Genomic DNA, 20,568 nt, shown 5'->3' with positions numbered 1-20,568 from the left:
TTCATTTACAGGCCTCATTCACTCTATTATTTGGTTTGTAAAATTGAAAATGTTGGTAAATCACATTTTCTTTGTCCACATACGAGAGCCGAAGGTGTAAAATAATGAATCACCTAATCACTGTAGGTTATGGTGAGGCGGAAAAGTAATTTCTTTGTTCCTCAAAACCTTCCTTGCTCATTTTCATGTATTTTGTGACTCATTGCAAAGTGCAATAGAATTCAAAATGACAAGCAGGCACTTTGAAGTGTAATTGTGGAACACACACACATACCTAGTAGTGGTGGTGTGCTGCCTTCAGAGCAGCAGCTTATCTCTTACATAATAATGGCCCAGTCCTGCGGGGACGAGAGCACCGGGTCTGAGTTGAGGCGATCTGGGAAGATTGTTGCTCATCTCCCCGCAGGTCTGAACTCTGCGTGACCCTCTGTCATGTCTGTCACAGTGAGATCAGAATAAAGACACCTGCCGCCTTCTTCTGCCTGTATATCCATACAGTTTGTGACAGCTTCGCCTCTCCCATCAGAAACACTTGCTGCTGGATAATGAGGCTGTCACACTCATCCTGCCTGTGCAGACAGGGGTATGCAGGGAGGATGAATAAGTTAAAAGCTATTGCAGAGCAAGAAGCCAACGTTTTCACCCGAGGCATGCACTGGTATCACCCTTCGTTTTCTGAGAGAAGGAATTTTTGTTAAAAATTCCTGCATGGACACCTTTGGAAAGCTCTGAAACTCTGTTCACAAGGCAAGATCGCACATTTTTTTTTTTCATAGCTGTAACTACCCACCTACATCTTTTGTTTTGCACCAAACAGAGCTGCTCTGCTTCTGCTCCAGATATTAAAACAGACGACTTCCTGCGATTCAGGAAACAGTGCAATTATCAAGAGATTAGGACAGATCAGTAACAGTTGAATATCTACACAAAATTATTGTCTTCTGAACATAGAAGTGTAGTTAGTTCTTTAGTTGAGCTGTGTTGGAAGTCTTTAACCTGATCTGATACTTGACATGAAATCACTTTTTCACTTTGTCAGCCTGTGGATAATAGATTTTTTTTTTTAATTAAATTTTTTTTTACTATGAATTAAATAAATGATGTTGAATATATAAAGAAAACTATATTTTGATATTATTGGAGCTGCAAATGGTTATTTCATTACCAACAATTTTCCTTACTAATTGTGTAGTTTGTAACTTCTTAGAATTGATTTTCAGTTTGCATTTCTTGGATAGAATCCTGATCATGACCAATAATTGGGATTAAAAAAAAAATATATATATAAAACAACTTCACCACACGTGTCTCCGGCCTCTTTCCCACCAGGAAAGCGTCTTTATGAATTTATCTAACCTTTCTCATTATCTGTGTCTTCCCCTGACCTTGGTTTGCCTGTGTAGACGTGCCAGCACCGGAGCAGCCGGAGCTGTTCCTGAAGAAGCTGCAGCAGTGCTGTACTGTCTTTGACTTCATGGACACGCTGTCAGACCTCAAGATGAAGGAGTACAAGCGCTCCACGCTCAACGAGCTGGTGGACTACGTGACCGTCAGCCGGGGCTACCTGACAGAACAGGCCTACCCCGAGGTTGTGAAAATGGTAAGGAAAGATGAATTCATGAATTTTACATAAACACTGGATTTGCACTTTCTCAGTCTGTTTACTTTTTTGTTTAAAACCTGTGCAGCAGCTTTTCACTTTTAAACATCTCCAGTTGGGTTATTTGATACATGTAGATAATAAAACACTGTTCAGCTTCTAAAATAACAAAACACCGAACCAGTGGTGTTTTGTTATTTTCCTTCACAAAGAGGGAGGAATGTTTTCAGTGATGTGTGTTTGTCTACAAAAACTAGTAAGCCATATTTAATAAGGTTTAGTGGGTAGGTAGCGGTAAAGGAAGATCAGATTAAGAGTAAGGGCTGGTATGGATCCGATCTGATATAGGATGTGCTCCCTTGTGGTTCAGAAAATGAAGGCTGAATTAATTGTTTTGTCTATAACATGTCTCATTATGACATCATCAAATGGCTTTATTTGCCTTTCAGGCCAAAATTTGAATATGTTAATGTGGAGACACATTTTATAGATTGAAGTTGAGAAAAATTATAGTTGGGTAATATGAGCCAAAAAAACAAAGTATGTTGCTGTTTTTAGACTGAATGATGATTATATGGTTCCCTCTGAAAGCAGCAGGTAACTTGTCACTAGCACCGACTAATCAATATAAAAATGTAACTAGGGCTGCAACAATTCATCAAGTAACTCGAATAATTCAATTCTAAAAAATCCTTGAAACAAAATTTGTTTGCTTTGTTTTAAAAACAGACCTGCAATAGAAGCGTATTTAGGAGCACATGTGTGAATAAAAAAATACTACAACATTAAGCTCACGCAGCCCCCAGTTTTACAACAAAAAGACTGATGATACAACAGCAGCAGTGATGATGATGCTCTCACAGTTTAACATGGAGCTGGAGTCTGTCCACACACACACACACAAACACTAAAGCGCAAAGAGGTGAAGCCGTTACCAAGACAGTGAGCCCAGGTGGAGTGTAATAAAATGTTTTTCTGTCTTCCAAAACAGCAGCACTTATTCCTGTAACCACCATTAAAACCTTCACTGGGAAACAGCTGAAGGAGGAGTCCATCAACCACCTCAACAAGCTCCAGTGTGAAGAAAAGAGAACTTTGTAGCTGCTTCATCCACCGACGCTTGTTTTACACTGCGAAAATCTACAGTAAAGATACAGAAGTTAAAGTTTTAGTCTGATACCATGTTTAAATCAGCCAGCTCGCTGAAGGCTGATGGCAGCCGTCCTGCTTTCTATGGCAGCGACACCTGCAGCAAGCAGGGGTGAGTCAAAAAGGGAGCATGCGGTGTACTAGGTTATTTAATTTCAAGGCTTTAGAAACATTATTTTGCAGATTTAGATTAATATAAATAAAATATATTAATTAAATTGTAATAACATTTAAAAATGTAAAAATAAAAGTTTTTTTTGTAGGCCATTAAAAATATGCATGGGCCAGTAAAACTCTGAGCCACTGACCTGGGGCTGTGAGACTGTAATTATTAACATTAATTATTAACGTGTACACCATCAGAGCGTCTGTTTTCTGCAGCAGGAAACTTGTCAAAGGACGGGACAAACCTCACTTCTGAGAATATTGATGTACTCGCTTTTCTTGATCCTCCTTTAAGGCTTACAACTACACATACTGACTCATTCATTAGCACACTTAAACACGCTGACACACGCACAAAAGATACAACACTGTCAGAACTCTACTGATGTAAGAAAGCTTTCCAAGAGGACAGAGTAATGGCTGTTTTCTTTATGCCTCAGTTTAGGTTGTATGTATACCTTACTGTATTTGACATTACTGTATTTGTGATTATTTACGTGTTTTTGCATTTAAGAAAATGTTTTCTTTAAAAACTGATGGTTTCTCAGCCAGACGCTGCTCCTTTTTTTTTCAGGAAACGTAGTATGTTACCTGCAGTAGATGCAGAACCACATGGGCAACTTTAACAAAAAGTTAATGTGCATTTTGAAATTTCTAGTCATTGTTGGATCAGTGCTGTGTGCCCCTTGTTAGCTGGTGACTGTGTGAATGAAGTAAATGGCAGAATAATAGTGGTGCTGAAATACAAACGAGTGCTGACAGACATGATTACACAGTGTGCTTCCTTTGGGTCAAAGCTTACTACCAACACATTTTAATAAGAACTTTTCTTTAAGAAGTAAATAGATTTGATTTTTCTCGCTCTTCTTTTTGTTTGCCGGCATGTTTTTGTCTGTGCCCCTGAGCATTGAGGGTGCAAAGGTGTGTCAGAGTGGACAAAAACAGATTTTAGTGGAGGTTTATAATATTTTAGCTTGCATAAAAATTTACTGCACAAATGTGTTGTTTTTATCAGTGGGAAGAAACCAAGTCAGGTTCAGTCTGATTCTTAGATTTTCTTTTTTTTTTTTTTTTTTAAAAGTAGCCTCACTAGAGTGGGTGAGTGGGTGTTGCTGTTCTTTTCTGGGGGGGAAGGATTTTAGTTGTTTGTATTTTCTGCTTTCTGGGTCAATTGTATGCTAGTTAGACTTTATTAGTTCACTTGTGGTTCTGTTTTTTGATTTGGCAGCACCCACAGACCCAGTCCAGCCCCATTGGACTTGACTTTTTTGGTTTTGTATGTAAAGTCTGCTACTAAAATATAAATGCCTTAAATGGATCCTATGTGGTTGAAATGTCGCTTCCCTCCAGTCTTATCTAATGCGTGGAATAACAGTGACATGTGAGAACTCGGTGTAGAAAGATATAGGAAATGAGGAAATACACTGGAGGAAAATAAGCGCAGAAAAGGAGTTGGTGTGCGTGTTGCCAGCTACGTATGTACAGCTAATGAACACAGACTCCACAATGAGCAGAGGCCCTGAAGTACTCAAAGCTAATATTTTTTTTAACTGGTGCACCAAGTTCTTATTAGGTTTAATTACTTGGGGCTTTCCATAGAGTATATCTTCAGGCCACCGAGGACAGTCATAACCGAGGGTCTGCTGCAGTGCACATGGTTGCCTTATAAGCAAGTAGCCCTGTACTGTGAGTTTAAAACACACACACACACACACACACACACACACACACACACACACACACACACACACACACACACACACACACACACACACACACACACACACATTGAAGACCTGAGGGGATGTTAAAGCAGCATTTAAGTTGAGCCAAATACATGCTGGTCTAATGTACATTTAAAAAAATAAAATAAATAATGACAGCATGATATTATTTTCAACGGCTGCAGCCTGATAACAACTCTTTGATAAGAGTATCTGTCAGTCAACAATATTAACCAAGTCAGTCTCATTAAGAAGAACAGACAGACAGGGGCAATATTGCCATTTATTTGATTGTTCTTGCTGCAGCTACTGGGTCAGCTGCTGCAGACAGCTGGACCGATGTGGATTTCTTTGACTGCTGTTGAATCCACTGCTTGTTGGTATTTTTTCCAACATGGGACACTTCTTTGCTGTCGGGCGGGTCATGAACACACAGTTAAGCACACAAAACCGTTAAGTGTGGCTATGTACGCGTAGATGCTGCAGCCAGGATTCTGAGACGCATTGCAATCGCTGACTTCTTGCTCAGGGGGTCTGCCTATAGATTCTTCCCTGATCTTCTGTGAAATGAAGGGTTTTAGGTCAGGTAAAGGAACAAAGTGAATGTTTTTATTAAAGCAGATGTGAAAGTGACACTTGTCGGTTGGCTGTATTGTGATGTAGGTGTGTAACAGTTCTGAAAATGAGAAATTGTGCTACAAACGCCCACAATAGTGTTCCATCTTCCTGTACCGTGATACCCATGCGGAGCAGTTCAGGCCAGGTTAACGCCGGCCAGGCTGGTGAAAGCTGCCGTGTTTAAAGATTGTTCAGGGGACGAGTGAACTGGAAATGCATCAAAATAGCGGAGTTATTTTTTGTTCATTATTCTTGTCATATGTATGTAACTGAATTGCAGCTACAGAAACAAAGAACTGCAGAGCATTGTTCTCATATACTTGTTTGTGTAGATTCCCGAAACACTGGTCTGCTGCTCTTATTTCAAATAAAACATCAAACTACAATTGGTTTAAATGATGGGAGTAATGTGGTTTCATGAGTATTTTGGTGTGAAAACTCCCATTCTTGTCTAAATATCCCAAATCATGAATATATTTGTGGCATTTTCAACAAACCAAACCACTTGAAGGTCTGTTAAAGGTTCAGCCAGCTATGATCATTTTCATTTTGGACAGAGCTTTAAGCTCAACAGATTTGTGTGCACAAGAAGGAGCAGCTGACTTGTTCAGTAAGGTAGCTGCATTGAAGCATCCTTACAGTAAACAGTAGTGATCATCTACATGTGTGTCTTTGGTCGGGGCAGAGCTCCGGTTGTATTCACGCTACATTGCACATTTCCACAGTCATTGGATTGAAGTGTCCTCTCTCATTATTCCAGGTGTCTCACAACATATTCCGGACCCTTCCGCCCAGTGACAGTAATGAGTTTGACCCTGAAGAAGATGAGCCCACACTTGAGGCCTCCTGGCCACACTTACAGGTAAACGGTGTGTGTGTGTGTGTGTGTGTGTGTGTGTGTGTGTGTGTGTGTGTATGTGTTTTTGAAAAGTGCATAATGAAAAGATATAACTACTGCTGCTAAGGGGCTTTAGGTGCTATATCTTTGCTAACTTCCACTAAGTTTTTCTGTACCCAGCATTTCTGTGCAGTTACCAGTGAGTTGCCAGATAGAGCTGCCTAGAACAGGTTGATTGGATCTCTGTGCGGGTGCAGTGGTAAGGATCAAAAGGTAGAAGCGATTTGCAGTGAAAGTTGGGAGCAGGCTGGAGAGATCATGGAGAGGGGGAGGTGTGCTCTGGAAAGTCAGGAGGACAAACAGAGCGCACATGGTGTGTGAATGAAAGTGAGGGCAGTGGAATGGTGAGGATGCAAGAAGTGAAGGGGAATGAGTGTAAATACTTGGGCTCGACCATCCAGAATAAGAGGGCTGCAGAAGAGAGGGGAAGAAAAGAGCGCAGACGGAAAAGAATGCCAGGAGTGATTTGTGATGGAAGGGTTCCAGCAAGAGTGAAAGGGAAAGTTTACAAGATGGAAGTAAGATAAGCTGCACTATGAGGGTTGGAAGCGGTACTGGTGTGACAGGGATGAACAAGATTAGGAATGTGTGCATCAAGTTGAACGGTGCAGAGACAAAGTAAAAAAGGTGAGCGTGAAGGTTTTTTTTTTTTTCTTGTATTTTTTTTGGTCATATGTGGAGGAGATGTGCAGGGTATATTGGAGAAGGATGTTAAACATGTGACTGCTAGGCAAGAGGAAGGCCAAATTGTACTTTTTTGTTTGAGTACATACTAAATTAAATTGCTGTACCATGTTAATTAGTGAGTTTTAGAGGTGTTTGCAGGCTTATTTTTGAATCTCAGACAGAACCAGGTCAGCTGTGCCCCCCTTGCTTCTAGTCTTATGCAAAGCTGGTCATCAGAGTGGTAATGATTTTCTTAATTTCACACAGAAATGAATTAAGAAAATCATTCTTAATGAAGAAGAATGACCCAAACACTCTAGCATTAAGCAAGCATCATTCTAAGATGGTGGTGCGTGCAGACGCCTGACAGTACGGTGTTTTTCCATTTTTGGATGTTTTCCTAAGTATAATTCGTGTAAATGTACATCGTACCTGTCGCCCACAAGGCTCAAGTACTGCCACCGGTTTTTGCTATCCATCAGCAGATCGTGTACGCACAAATTAAACCCCTCTACCGTAAAGCAGCTTTGTGGCTTTGGACTACTTTATCAGGAGATGCCGCAAGCGGTGCCAGAGGAAGCAGAAGAGGGGCAAACACAGAGGTATCCAGGCTAGGCTAGCAGCCAACCCGAACCAGCCGGCTATTTCCACTATCATACTTTCAAACGTACGCTCCCTGGACAATAAAAGGGACCATTTATAACCCCTGAGGTCAGTTCAGTGCAACATGAGAGACTGCAGTGTTTTTGTTTTCACTGAGACATGGCTGAATGACAACATCCTGGACTCAGCCATCCAGCTTGTCCAGCTAACCTGCTATTGAGCAGACAGAGCCCTGCTGGAGGGGAGGTAAGACCCGCTGCGGGTCTGTGTTTATATCAGGGATGCTTGGTGCCAAGACTGTTGTGGTCTGTAAACACTGCTCATCACTGTTGGAACTACTGATTGTTAAATGCCGTCCCTTCTACCTGCCGCGGGAGTTTACAGCAATTCTCTTGGTTGATGTTTACATCCCCGCTAGCAACAACAACACAGACAGGAGGCAGGCCCTCAGCGAACTTTATCAAGCCATCAGTGAGCAGCAGACAGCAAACCTGGCCGCATTTCTTATCCTGGCTGGGGATTTCAACCATGCTGATGCCAAAACTGTATTTCCCAAACTACAGCAGCATGTTGATTTTCCAACAAGGGGAAATAACACATTGGACTTGGTCTACACTAAACACAAAATAGCATATAAAGCCTCCCCCCACATCGGAGTCTGATTACAAACCCTCTCCACAGACCTGTGATGACAACACCTCTCTGCTGGACAACCTCAACACTTTTTTTGCATGGTTTGACAGACACAACACCACACCTGCGCAGAAGGCCACCACACCGCCCAATGTCCAGATTTTATGCCTGTCTTCAACCAGCGTGAAGAGGACTCTCCAAAGTCAACGCTCCCAAGGCTGCTGGTCCAGACAACATTCCTGGTGGCGTGCTGAGGGACTGTGCCGAGGAACTCAAGGATGTCCTCACAGACATCTTTAACACCTCCCTGAGCCAGGCTGTTGTCCCCACCATCTTTAAAACCACCACCATCATACCTGTACCAAAGAAGCAATCACCAGCTTGCTTCAATGATTACCGCCCCATTGCACTGACTTGAACCATTATGTAGAGCTTTAAAAGACTGGTCATGCGGCACATAAGACACCCTCCCCCTGTTCCGAACCATTTTCAGTTTGCATATTGAACAGGTCCACTGATGACGCCCTCTCCCACGCCCTCCACACAACCCCCATGTCAGAATGCTGTTCATAGATTTCAGCTCAGCATTCAACACCATCATCCCCCAGCAACTTATTCACAAACTGGACTATCTGGGCCTCAGCACTTTACTTTACAACCGGCTGCTCGACTTTCTCACCGATCGGGTGCCAGTATTTGAACTGTTCAGCGGTTTTTCCACTGCGAACATACTCAGTGCTCGACCGAAAAACGGGTTCAACTCAGGCCCCGCAAGCTAGCTGGTCTCGAACCAAGAACGTGGGACGAAAGCGGCAGAAGGGTGTGACTCTGCCATCTCAGTGTAAAGTTTTCTACCCCTATTTCACTGCATTGTATGTATTACATGAGAAAAGTGATGTGATTTTCTCGGCTGTGAATTATGCTGAACTTAATGCTTTGTATCAGTTCATAATCGCTCGTAATCGCTGTCTGTGTTTCCCTCTGTGCTGCACACAGATGCTGTTTTATTTGGACCGTAAAATATGTTCACAGCACAAGAAAGGGGAGCGTGTTCTCCTCTTTCCACACTCACTTGTAAAGAATCAGTTCACAAAGCGCAGTGGAAACATGCGCATTTCGTCGGTTCATTGAAACCAACACCAGCACTGGCACGTGCACCGGCACCTCAGCGGTGGAAATGTAGCATGGGAGACCACAAGCATTAAGTGTTGCCAGTAACACCTCAAGCACCATCTTGCTGAGCACAGGAGACCCTCAGACATGTGTGCTCAGCCCCCTGCTTTTTACTTTGCTGACTCTAGACTGCACTCCCATCCACAATACCAACCTCTTTGTCAAGTTTAAGGACAATAGAACAGTTGTGGGTCTCATCAGCAGCAACGACAAGACCCACTACAGGAGTGAGGTGATCAGACTGGCCATAAGGTGCAGAGACATCAACCTCTCTCTAAATGTGGGGAAAACAAAGGAGATGGTCATCGATTTTAGAAGATCACACACCCCGTGGGTCGTGGGAAATGTAATTTCAGTTCTCTGCCTGTACATTTGACAACAATTGACAATAAAAGTTGAGTTGAGTAATTCTGGTGCCTTGACCTGGTGACTGTATTTGGCACCTGTTCGTTGGGTGGGTTTGTTGTGGGGTCCAGGTCTATAGCCAGACTCTCTAGACTCTCACGTCCACTGTTCCTTGGTGTGCCTGCAGCCCAGGACTGCTTTAGAAACGAGATGCTTTTGGTTTTGTTTTCTTGCCAAATTCATACATTTGCAAACACATAAGCAAGATTTTTATCTAATTAAACTCCATTGAACCCAAATGAAGATTTCAGAATTGACCTTTTTTGTCTACCCTGCTCAGCCCAGTTTACACTGTGCTTTTTGTGACTTTTGTATGTATGGAGTTATTTCAGTGCTCTCATGTCTAAGAAGCAGCTATCAGTCTTTTGGGCTTTGTTCTAGTTTGTGCCTCAAGTTAACATGAATTCTTTATCAACCTTTTTCCTTTCTCCAGTTGGTATACGAGTTCTTCATTCGGTTCTTGGAGAGTCAGGAATTCCAGCCCAGCATTGCCAAAAAGTACATAGACCAGAAGTTTGTCCTACAGGTGAGTTGTCGAGTCATCTTCAGAATTCTGCTTTTCTACTTCATCATCTCCTTCACTGTCAGTTCTGCCTTTTTAAAAAATGTTATTTTTAAATCTTTCGGCCTTTGCTTTAAAGTTTTCTCTTTTTTTTCCCCTGGCACTTTCCTTTTTTCTGCCTTACGCTCCAAAATTGATTTTCTTTCCCCTCACCTCTGTGTATTTCTTCCTTGTATCCAGCTCTTGGAGTTGTTTGACAGCGAGGACCCTCGGGAGAGAGACTATCTGAAGACAGTCTTGCATAGAATCTATGGCAAATTCCTGGGGCTGAGGGCTTTTATACGAAAACAGATCAATAATATTTTTCTACGGTGAGTAAACATTAATTCTTCAGATAAAAAAAAAAAGCTTCTGTTTGTCTATCTGACTGGTATTTTTTTCCATGATAAAAAGACAGCCACAGTACAAACTTGCTGTTGGAATATAGTGGAGTATTTAGCAGCTATAGGTTCAGATAGAGAAGGCTGACAAACGAAGGATCCCCTCTACAGTGAGGGGATCAGGTGGCTCTCTTGCTGGCATAGCTTTGGTCCACTTCTCACCTTAGAGGAAGGGTCACCACAAATCAATACACACTTGTTCTAAGTGATCTCCTTCATTTTATGATGTTGTTCCTGTCATCCTGGAGGACAGTGCTCACATCTATATAGCACAGGGGCTTACTGAAATGTTGGAGTGAAAATCATGCAAGTTGTCAGCTATCTGTGGGAAATATGGGTTGACTATTAAATGGACTTAGTCCTGCCAGTGCCCTTTGTACAAAATTCTGATTGGACTGTATGTGAGAATAGAGCTGCTGATTGTCCAGTGAATTCACAGGGAGCCAGTGGGTCACATGTCCTCCCTAAACCAAACGTTTCCATTATTGCAAACCCAAAGTGGACTATCTCCTGCTGCGTGTTGCATGTACAACATGACAGCTGTGGACAGTGTGTCCCAAACTGATTTCTCCTGACTTTGGAGACATGGGAGCTCATGTCTGAAAACCACTTCAGATAGTGCTGCTCTTTCTCTTCTTCACCATTATCAAAACTCCAAATGAGGGCATATATTTTACAAGAATGATGTTTATTCCCTCCAGTAGAATTGCAGCAACTTATAGAATCAATACCAAGCCACACTGAAACTGTTGTGGCAGCATTTTCCTTTAATTTAATTAAATCTTTGTCTGTTCCTCAGAAGTTAGTAAAGGGCACAAGCAGGACTCAAATAAAGTGATTTATTAGACTTAAAGTGGACAAACCCACCCCAGAATGAATGATCGTGTCACCGAGTCTCTGCTGAATGTGTATAATTAAACTATGCGCTTACTTGAGCAGCCAAAAGAGCCAGCCAGTGCAAACAAACATGCACTGAGAGTTTACAGGGACCTTTCTGCTTCTGGTCTGATTATTCGTGCAGCCAAAGGATAAGAGGAGGCTGTTAGTAATATTTGTAGCTCTGGGTCCAAACCTGGAATTGCTCTTTGTTTTTAAGTAGGATGTCAGGTTTCTCTAGAGTGCTGCATTGTTACAATGTCTCTCTCTCTCTTTCTTTTTTAAATTTTTTTTTATTTTAACCGAGTGTTAATTTACAGTTCACCTGGTTTTGTTATTCTTTGAGAACTTTAGTGTTTCAGTTCTTGTGTCTCTTCTTTCATCTCCTCTTTGGTCTCCCGCCCTGTCTGTCTGTCTGCCTGCAGTTTTGTTTATGAGACGGAGCACTTCAACGGGGTGGCCGAGTTGCTGGAGATCCTGGGGAGGTATGTGGGGGCCTCTGAGCCTCAGACACACATTTACATTCTGTTGGGTTATTGCTGAGTGAGTGACTGAGACCTGAGAGCGACAACAGAACTAAACTCAACTCTGCTATCTCACTGTGGTTTTGTAGATGTAACAATGAGGATTTAAAAAAAAAAAAAGAATTCATTCAATCGGGCAATCTTTTTTTCTCGAGACCCAGGGGAGGCTAAAGACACGGAACTAAAAAGCTGAGTGATTAGGCTCGATTAAAAAAAACGGCATTTTAACAGAGTAGAGTAGAGCCAGTTCCAGGAGCACAGTTTGACTTGGAGATAAGAAGTAAATTAATCCTTCAAGCTTAACAGTCTTTTTAAGCCATGAAAAAAGACAGAAAGTACTTCAACTTTGTGATGGGAGCTGTTTGAAGTCAGACACAGCAAAGGGCATTTTTCTTCAAAACTGTGTTTGTTAATAAAAGTATTTTTAATGCGATTAAAAGATATCCAGATAACGTCCTTAGAGCTGCTTCTGTGTACTGGAATATGCAATGTTTCACACAGATAGACTTTACTTAGCTTGGCTAAATACACACTGTATTGGTATTTTTTTTTCTTTTTTTGTCAGAATACTTGTTAATAAAATAATTGCATAGTTTAATTTAATAACTCAATTAGGAATACATGCATGTGCCTTCTGTTGCATGCACATATATGTGCCACAAATAGAATCTTACCCTGTAGAAAACACTTGTATGTGATGCAAAGTTAATCAGACCCAGAATTACCTGATTTCTTAAATGGAAAGAGTTCCACAGTCTGTCCTTTGACAGACATTAATAAGGATTAATAAGAGATGAGTACCAAAAAACCTGAGCATTAACATGTGTTTGGTATTTTGTTGCTGACTATCAAATGAATGTCAGGAAGAGCCTGGGCCAACATGACAGACCAACCAAGCCTTGGTAAAAGTAAAACAAACTCCAGAAGAAACGCTCCAACTATGGAAATGAGACGGCCTCCTGCTTGGAGAGCTTGCTGGCACAGAGTTAAGGGTAGAAGTTCAGAAACACAGCAGTAACAAATAAATAAACTCAATGTCTCTGACATTTACCCGGCGGCAGCTTACTCCATAGACACGCAGCATTGTCACTTAAACAAACAAATGAATCTGGTGAATCACAACAGAGGGAAAGCCAGGAAGTGCGGGATTGTCAGCGTTACTTTTTGTCTTCTTTGTCCAGGTCTGCATTTCTTCTCCACGCCTGTATAAACTGTTCTTCTTGTCATCGATCTTCCAGTTGCTTTCATAGGGTTACAGTGAAGCTCTTTCATGTGTTCCTGATTTAATTTATGTTCACCTTTTTTTTTCTTTCTTCCTCTCTTTCTTTCTCCTCATCTCTTCCAGTATAATCAATGGTTTCGCTCTGCCGCTGAAAGCAGAGCATAAACAGTTTCTGGTCAAAGTGTTGATCCCCCTCCACACTGTCAGGAGTCTGTCCCTCTTCCATGCACAGGTAAGGATTGTGTGTATAAAATGGGTAAAAATAAATGTTAATATCTGACACCTTTAGATTTCTTGAAATCACAGACTTTAAATATCCAGAGGTAATAATCGCAAATCGAGCTTGGAGCCTCAAAAAGGGTCCTGCTAGCTTAAGGTGTGCTTTTGCTTTTGTGCTGTAGCTTGACATTCCTGTGTGTAACGTGTGTTTTTCAGAAGGTAAACCTGGTAAACTTGGCTCTTAGTTAAGATACTTGATCTGTATGGCTGCTAACAGTAACTCCTCAGCTCCTTAAAAATGATGTATAATAGCAGAAACAAAGTGTTTTGAGAAGGGCAACGTAACTTAAAGCACTTCAGTTCTGGTTTGCTCAAGGCGCAATGTGATGTTAGTTGTAACCTCTGCATTCGTCTCTTCTTGCAGTTGGCATATTGCATTGTACAATTCCTAGAGAAAGACCCAACATTAACAGAACCAGTAAGTATCTCTACATCAGTCTGACTCCTCCCATGACTGCTGTGTGTTTTCCAGCTTTGAGCAGCTGTTTTCATCAGCAGATCTGTGGTTCCCATGACAGCTGGCAGATGCTTCAGAGAAATGTATTAAATGGAGGCTGAGTTAAGATTTAGTGGTCAAATCACAGGGACTTTATGCAAACATGCCTTATTAATGAGTGTGTAATTATAGTGTCTGTATTATTTCGTTTTTATCATTTTCACGCTGTGTTCATGAAAGCATTTCACACCAGCTTCGTTGCTGAGTCGTGTGGAGCCGCACAAGAGATTTTGAAATAATTTCATAGAGTTTTAACCACAGAGTTCAAACAATGAGTACTCAAAAGTATTTGTATTAAACCAAAACAAGAGCCAACAGCATGAACTCTGGCATCTTCTTCCTCAGGTCATCAGGGGCTTACTGAAGTTCTGGCCAAAAACCTGCAGTCAAAAAGAGGTGAGGCTTGTGTTTGCTTTGTGCCTGAGCTCTGTGTGTGGCTGTGTGTGTGTCTGTAAACACCATCTTTGTGTGTTAACGTTCTCCCTCCTGTGCGGCACTACAGGTGATGTTTCTAGGGGAGCTGGAGGAGATTCTGGACGTCATCGAACCCACACAGTTCGTCAAGATCCAGGAGCCGCTTTTCAAACAGATCTCCAGATGTGTCTCCAGCCCACATTTCCAGGTCAGTGATGGCCCGTTGTTCGTTTCCTGACAATTATGTACTTTTCCTGTGGGTGGGAGGGTGGGTGGGGGCTTAAAAAGTGCTTAAAACGTTAATTTAAGGGTGAGCGATCTTTGTACTGCTGGCACGAAGACGTGGCTCAGTTAGTGTGTACCCGTTGTTTCCCAGGTTGCAGAGCGAGCTCTTTACTACTGGAACAACGAGTACATCATGAGTCTGATTGAGGAGAACTCCAGCGTCATCCTGCCCATCATGTTTGCCAGCCTCTACAGGATCTCCAAAGAGCACTGGAACCCGTGAGTGGCACGAGTTCTGTGTAATAAATGAGGCTTAATGTTTTCAGTTAATACAGATGTTCAGTGGGAAATATATATTTAAAAAAACATTTTTTTTTCTTTTTTCTTTTATTTTCTGCAGCATGGGGAGAAAGTTCTTAGTGATAACCTATCTACTTCTGAATGAAGAGCATTTATAGATAGCTGTGCTCTTGTTTTAATCTGAAGAGCTGAGTGGAGTCGCACATTTAATATGGATGTTAAAGAGGTTTATATTCCAGTACTAATAGGAGCAATACAAAATTTATGAACAGGCTCGATTTTTATCTCAGATTGCCAAAAACGTTTGTTGGTTTGTAGGTATCCAATCAAAATACCGCTGGATGTCTTAATAATGAGGGCCGTGTGCTCTTGTGTCTTCTACAACATTTGTAGAAGCTATAAAAAAAAAAAGTGTTGTCAGTTGTGAGCTGTGATTCTCTCTGTGCTTCCTCCTCTCAGGGCGATCGTGGCGCTGGTATACAACGTACTGAAGGCCTTCATGGAGATGAACAGTACCTTATTTGATGAACTCACAGCCACTTATAAGTCGGACCGCCAGCGGTAAGAAGCTGTTCACAGCATCATCAGCAGTGACTGAGGATTCATGAATAATGTGGTAGTTTATGATGCCTCCAGGGAGCCACTTAACACATTACAGGAACACGCACACAGTAGTGTTACTACTACTACTACTACTACTACTACTACTCATCACTCTATAAGTATCAGGATCAGTATTAGATGTTCATTAGAAGAGAATGTTCAAGAGAAGCAGCACTGATGAATGCTTTCAGTCAGAGTACTTCCATTTAGAATGACCGATTTAATCACATTTATGTATTTCTTAGACCTAAAACTAATGCTTATATTCAATATTGGGTAATCTGAGTATTTTCTTAATTATTTAAATTGATTATAAGGAAAAGAAATGTGTGATTTGCCAGAGCCCAAGTGCAGGTTGCAGCTCAGTGTCTCAGTCAGACAGTAAAACTTTGCTCTCTGTGTGTTCCAGTGAGAAGAAGAAGGAGAAGGAGCGGGAGGAGCTGTGGAAGAAGCTGGAGGACCTGGAGCTGAAGCGGGGCCTTAGGAGCGACGGAATCATCCCAACTTAACAAAGACAGCGCCGTGCTCCCCTCTGTCCCGCTCCCCTCCTCCTCCTCTCCCAATCCGACTGCCCCTCCTCCTCCTCTGTCCCGATCCCGACTCTCCTGCCCTCGACATCAGCCATGTCTGCCCAGAGCTCCTGATACAGGCTGTCGTCTCTGGATCGACACGGAGCACTCGCTGGTTTCTTAATTGTTTTCTTTTTTTCTTTTTTTTTTCTTATGTTTTTTTTTTTCCTCCTGTGTTTGTGCGACTTACTTTACAGTAGATTCATTACGTCTGTTTTCATTATTTCAACAGCACTGTAAATAATTGTTTTTTTTTTCTCTTTTTTTTCCCTTAAACTGATATTAATGCAAATGGAAAAACAAAACAATAATAACAATAATAAAAAAAGGAAGAAAAAAATAGAAAATGAGAAAATGACTTGTGTGGGAGGGGGATTTAAACAAAAAAAAACAACTTTTTGGACTGTAGGACGTGAAATGAACTCTTGGAAAATATTAAAAAAAACAACAAAAAAGAGGATAGATTGATTTTAACTCTTCACCCCACTCTAAATGTCATTTTTATTTTCTTGGTTCTCCTCTTTGCTTTTCCTCTTGTTGCCTCCATCGTTCTCTTCCCTCTCGCTCCCCTCTCTGTCTTACCTGGCCCCATGTGGACTGATTAGTCGCCCCATTCCGCCCGAAGGACCCCAGTCTCCTTGGCCTCACCCACCTGCCCACAAATTCCTGCTTCCTGTTTTAAACAGGCAATGGTTCGAACAAAAACACGCATTAAACTAACAACAGGGCCTTTCTCAGCACACACAGACCATTAACTTTTTTGAGTGTGTTTACATGCACGTTCATGGAAATCAGGAGAGAAGCCACACATAAATTTGAATCCTGATGAAAACTGTTAAACTTAATATTTGAAATGCTGAAAATGGAGCAGTATGTGCAGGGTGGGTTTTTTCCCCCTTTACTTTGGCGCCCTCTGGTGGTAGTATCAGTGCAGATGACGGTAAACAACAAAGACTAAAACCTAACTTAAAAACTGCAGTCATGAGTATTCCACAGAGCAATAACTGAGATGGTGAAGAAAATAAAGCAAACTGAGGGGAGAAAAAAGTCTCCCTGTACTTTCGTTTCACCTGTCTTGTGGGCCGAGCTATTCAGCATTTTATTTCACATCTGGCATTTGTTTTTTTTCCTTTTCTCTGAGCTGTCTGCCCCCCCCCCCCCCCCCCCCCCCCCCCCCCGGTGATGTGGCTGCGTGCACGTTTATACAGAATCAGATTAACACATACAAACCAGAAACAATTTGTATCCAGAACCGTCTGCATGTAAACACACTCCCATTCATTCCCCCTAAAACCCGTACCCCCTCCAAAAAAATGAAAATAAAAATAAAGGATTACCTTTCATTAGCTGATTCCCTCTATCTTTTTGACCCCTCCCTCCTGCCATACCAGGTATCGCTGGTATCAGTCTGGCACTGGTACTGTTTGGCTAGAACAGGGGACTCGCAGCTAAAGACAGACACACATTAATGAGTCCTCAAAGGAGCGCCAAAAAAAAAAAAAAAAAAAAAAAAAAAATTACTGCTCTTGTGAAAAGACGAGCGCCCCACTTGACCTCTGCCCTCTCACCACCTCCCTCTATGCCCACTGGAGGGGGGGGGGCGCCGCGTTGACTTCACAGTATTACAGCAACAGTGACAAAAAAGACAACCCTGTACATTGTTATTGAATGCAGTACACTGATAATCTTGTATCTTGTAGTAATTTAGCCTATGTTTTTTGCTTAGGAATCTGTGGAGAGGAGTATCCAGTATATAAAGAGGTATTATGGAACAAGACTTCCTGGTATTTATGATAGTGTTTCCCCCCCTTTTAGTCTGTTTTTTTTTTTTCTTTTCTGTCTGACTCCTCCCTCTTCTCTTGGTTTTTATCTCATTTTGGATATTTTGATGAAGTTTCTTTTGACCATTGGAGATATATATATTTTTTTTTTTAGTTGGGGGAGGGGAGGGAGGGAGGGAGGGAAGGAACGCAGGGAGGGGTGAGGGCAGGTAAGCAGGAGAGGGTCAGAGGGGGGAGGGAGGCGAGTGTAGAGGGAAGGCACTGAGCAGACCACTTTGCCCTGTTGAGAGTCTTTGACAGTGAACCTCCCCCCTCCTCCCTTGCAGAATTAATGTGTGCTTTAGAATGGCCCAGATGTAATATGATTTAAAAGCTGAAAAAAAAAAAAGATAAAAAAGGGTTGGAGAAATACAAATGTTTAATTATTTTAAAAAAATAAAGAGATATTAAATTAAACCTGTTTTGTGATAAAGCCCAGATGCTGATTTGCTTTATTTGACTGGGTTTACAGGGTGTGTGTGTATGAATGGGTGTGAGTGAGCTGAACATGGACGGGACATTTGAAGGTTCGGACACAGGGTGGATTCACATTCCCGTTCTTTGTTCCTTTCTTTGTCTTTTAAGTGGAACAACTAAAGCAGCAACAATGCAGGAAATGTCTGCACATGTATCTATAGTAGTGGCATTGGGCAGCAGCTCTCCAGGCTTTCTGAAGGTCTGGACATTGTCTGGACATTGGCTGCTTTTTCACTCATTTTTACTCCAGTTCTGGTACCTGACCATGGAGATAATAAGAACTTAACGATACCTATGACCCGCTTACACCTTCGACCCCCCCCTTCCGTGATGCCTTCACAGTGCAAATGCCAAAGTTGCGTTTGCAGTACTTCAGCATCTAGCCAGCGCTACAGAAGAGCAGCCAGCTTGAACGGATTCACCGTTTAAGGTGGCAGGTCATTTCAAATTCATCTTTTCTGGCAGGCCTAAAAAAAAAAAAAAAAAAAAAGCAGATGAACAGCATCTGAAAGTCATATTCTTAATAAAGAGGAAAACAGCGAGCAAAGACCTGACACAGGACCTGAGAGATGCATCTGACCCTTCAGCTCATCCATCTACTGTTCACTAAAGCCTCATCAGAAATGGTGTCAGTGGGAGGGTGGCTGTCACAGGGAGAAAAGTTGGAGGTATGCCAAATTACTCAAGAACTGGATTGAAAATCTGTGACAACAGGTATGCAGTGATGAATCCAAATTTGAAACTTTTGGTTCAAGTTGACATCAATATATATAGAGAGAGGTACAACAGTGTCTACAACCATCTGTAAAACACGGTGGAGGCTCTGTCATGGTTTGGAGCTGCATGTGGTGGCTGTGGCTCTAGAGATAGAGTAGGTTACCTACTAATCAGAAAGTTGGTGGTTCGGTTCCTGGCTGCTCCAGTCAGTATCCTTGGGCAAGATGCTGAACCCCAAGCTGTTCTCTGAGATAACTGTCGTCGTATGAACGTGTTCTAGAAAGTGCTTTGAGAGCTCAGCTAGAGTAGAAAAGCTTTATATGAGAACTGGTCCATTTACCATCTCATTCAGAGGGGGAGATCTTCTCAAAACTGATGGACTTATGAAAACAGAAAAGTACCATCAGATTTTGATCCACCATGCAACACCATCTGATCTGCAACAGCTTCATTTTTCAGCATGACAATGATCCCAAACACACGGCCAATGCAGTAAAAGCATACCTGGATTAAAAAAAAAAAAATGGAACACTATCAGTCATAGATTGGCCTCCCCAGACCTCAACATTGCAGTTTGGGATCATCTGACAGAGAGCAGAACACAAGGCAGAAACATCCAAAGAAGCGCTTTGAATGTCCTTCAGGAAGCCTGGAGAAATATTCCTGAAGACTGCTCAAAGAAAAGACAAGAAAGCTGCAGAGAGTTCAGACTGTGCTGAAGAATAAAGGTGGTCACACCAAATATTGACTTTCAAACTCCTTAAAATTTTACAAACTGTTTTTTCCTTACTTACTGTATTACCACTTTCCTCTGCAATCTAGACTTATTGTGAAGAGATTACAAAGCAATCATACAAGTCTGGTGGGTGTGAGTTTCTGTCAGTGTAGTAAACAAAATGGCACCACAAAGAGAGGATTCTTTATTTTGATGAAGCACCTGACTTGGACTGTAATTAGTGAATTAGTGAAGACATTTCTTGAAGACTGTGGCATGCTGCAATACTTCAGGTGGCCAACAGAGGTCAGCAGAGACCTGCAGTTCACAGGTTTAAACCTGACACAGTAAGCGATCATATTTAGAGGGGTATTCCTCACTAAACTACCATCCATCCACAGTGAGAACATACAAATCCTTCACAGAAAGGCTTCAGCCGAGCAAGAGGTTCAAACCCGGAATCTTACTTATTGTGAGACAGCAGTGCTGACCACTGTACCATCATGTAGAAGCTGAGCTCCTCTGTGTGTGCTTGATTCAGTGTTGGTAACACTCAGGAGACTGGGCACACTGTAGACTGTAGTTAGGATAGGGTGTGAGGGTGTAAACCATTTATCTAATTAGGATCACCAGTCAAGCACACAACAGCTCGCATGAGGCTTCTTGCTGTGTTCACCTTTGACCCCACCCCCCGATTTGTTCCAGGTATAATTACTGGAAGTTTCCCAAAGCCTTGGGACACGTTGGGCTCTGAG

General features: G+C 42.0%; 1 protein-coding gene across 5 annotated transcripts in view; it reads left to right on the top strand.

The window, feature by feature from the left end:
* Positions 1-16,789, top strand: part of ppp2r5eb (protein phosphatase 2, regulatory subunit B', epsilon isoform b) — a 52,325-nt gene extending 35,536 nt beyond the window's left edge. For all 5 annotated transcript variants that reach the window (XM_030718191.1, XM_030718192.1, XM_030718190.1 and 2 more), the window contains exons 3-14: positions 1,404-1,600; positions 6,017-6,118; positions 10,068-10,160; positions 10,377-10,507; positions 11,878-11,937; positions 13,322-13,430; positions 13,842-13,895; positions 14,319-14,369; positions 14,476-14,595; positions 14,764-14,891; positions 15,372-15,473; positions 15,925-16,789. In XM_030718191.1, the coding sequence (XP_030574051.1) occupies positions 1,404-1,600; positions 6,017-6,118; positions 10,068-10,160; positions 10,377-10,507; positions 11,878-11,937; positions 13,322-13,430; positions 13,842-13,895; positions 14,319-14,369; positions 14,476-14,595; positions 14,764-14,891; positions 15,372-15,473; positions 15,925-16,024 (1,247 nt within the window). In that variant the 3' untranslated portion in view covers positions 16,025-16,789. The remainder of the gene's footprint in view (positions 1-1,403; positions 1,601-6,016; positions 6,119-10,067; positions 10,161-10,376; positions 10,508-11,877; positions 11,938-13,321; positions 13,431-13,841; positions 13,896-14,318; positions 14,370-14,475; positions 14,596-14,763; positions 14,892-15,371; positions 15,474-15,924) is intronic.
* The last annotated feature ends 3,779 nt before the right edge of the window (positions 16,790-20,568 follow it).

Source organism: Archocentrus centrarchus, chromosome 22 (genome assembly GCF_007364275.1).
Source record: "Archocentrus centrarchus isolate MPI-CPG fArcCen1 chromosome 22, fArcCen1, whole genome shotgun sequence".
NCBI classification, from domain to species: Eukaryota; Metazoa; Chordata; class Actinopteri; order Cichliformes; family Cichlidae; genus Archocentrus; species Archocentrus centrarchus.
Note: the sequence above shows the minus strand (reverse complement) of the source record. Positions and strands in the feature narration are given on the sequence as shown.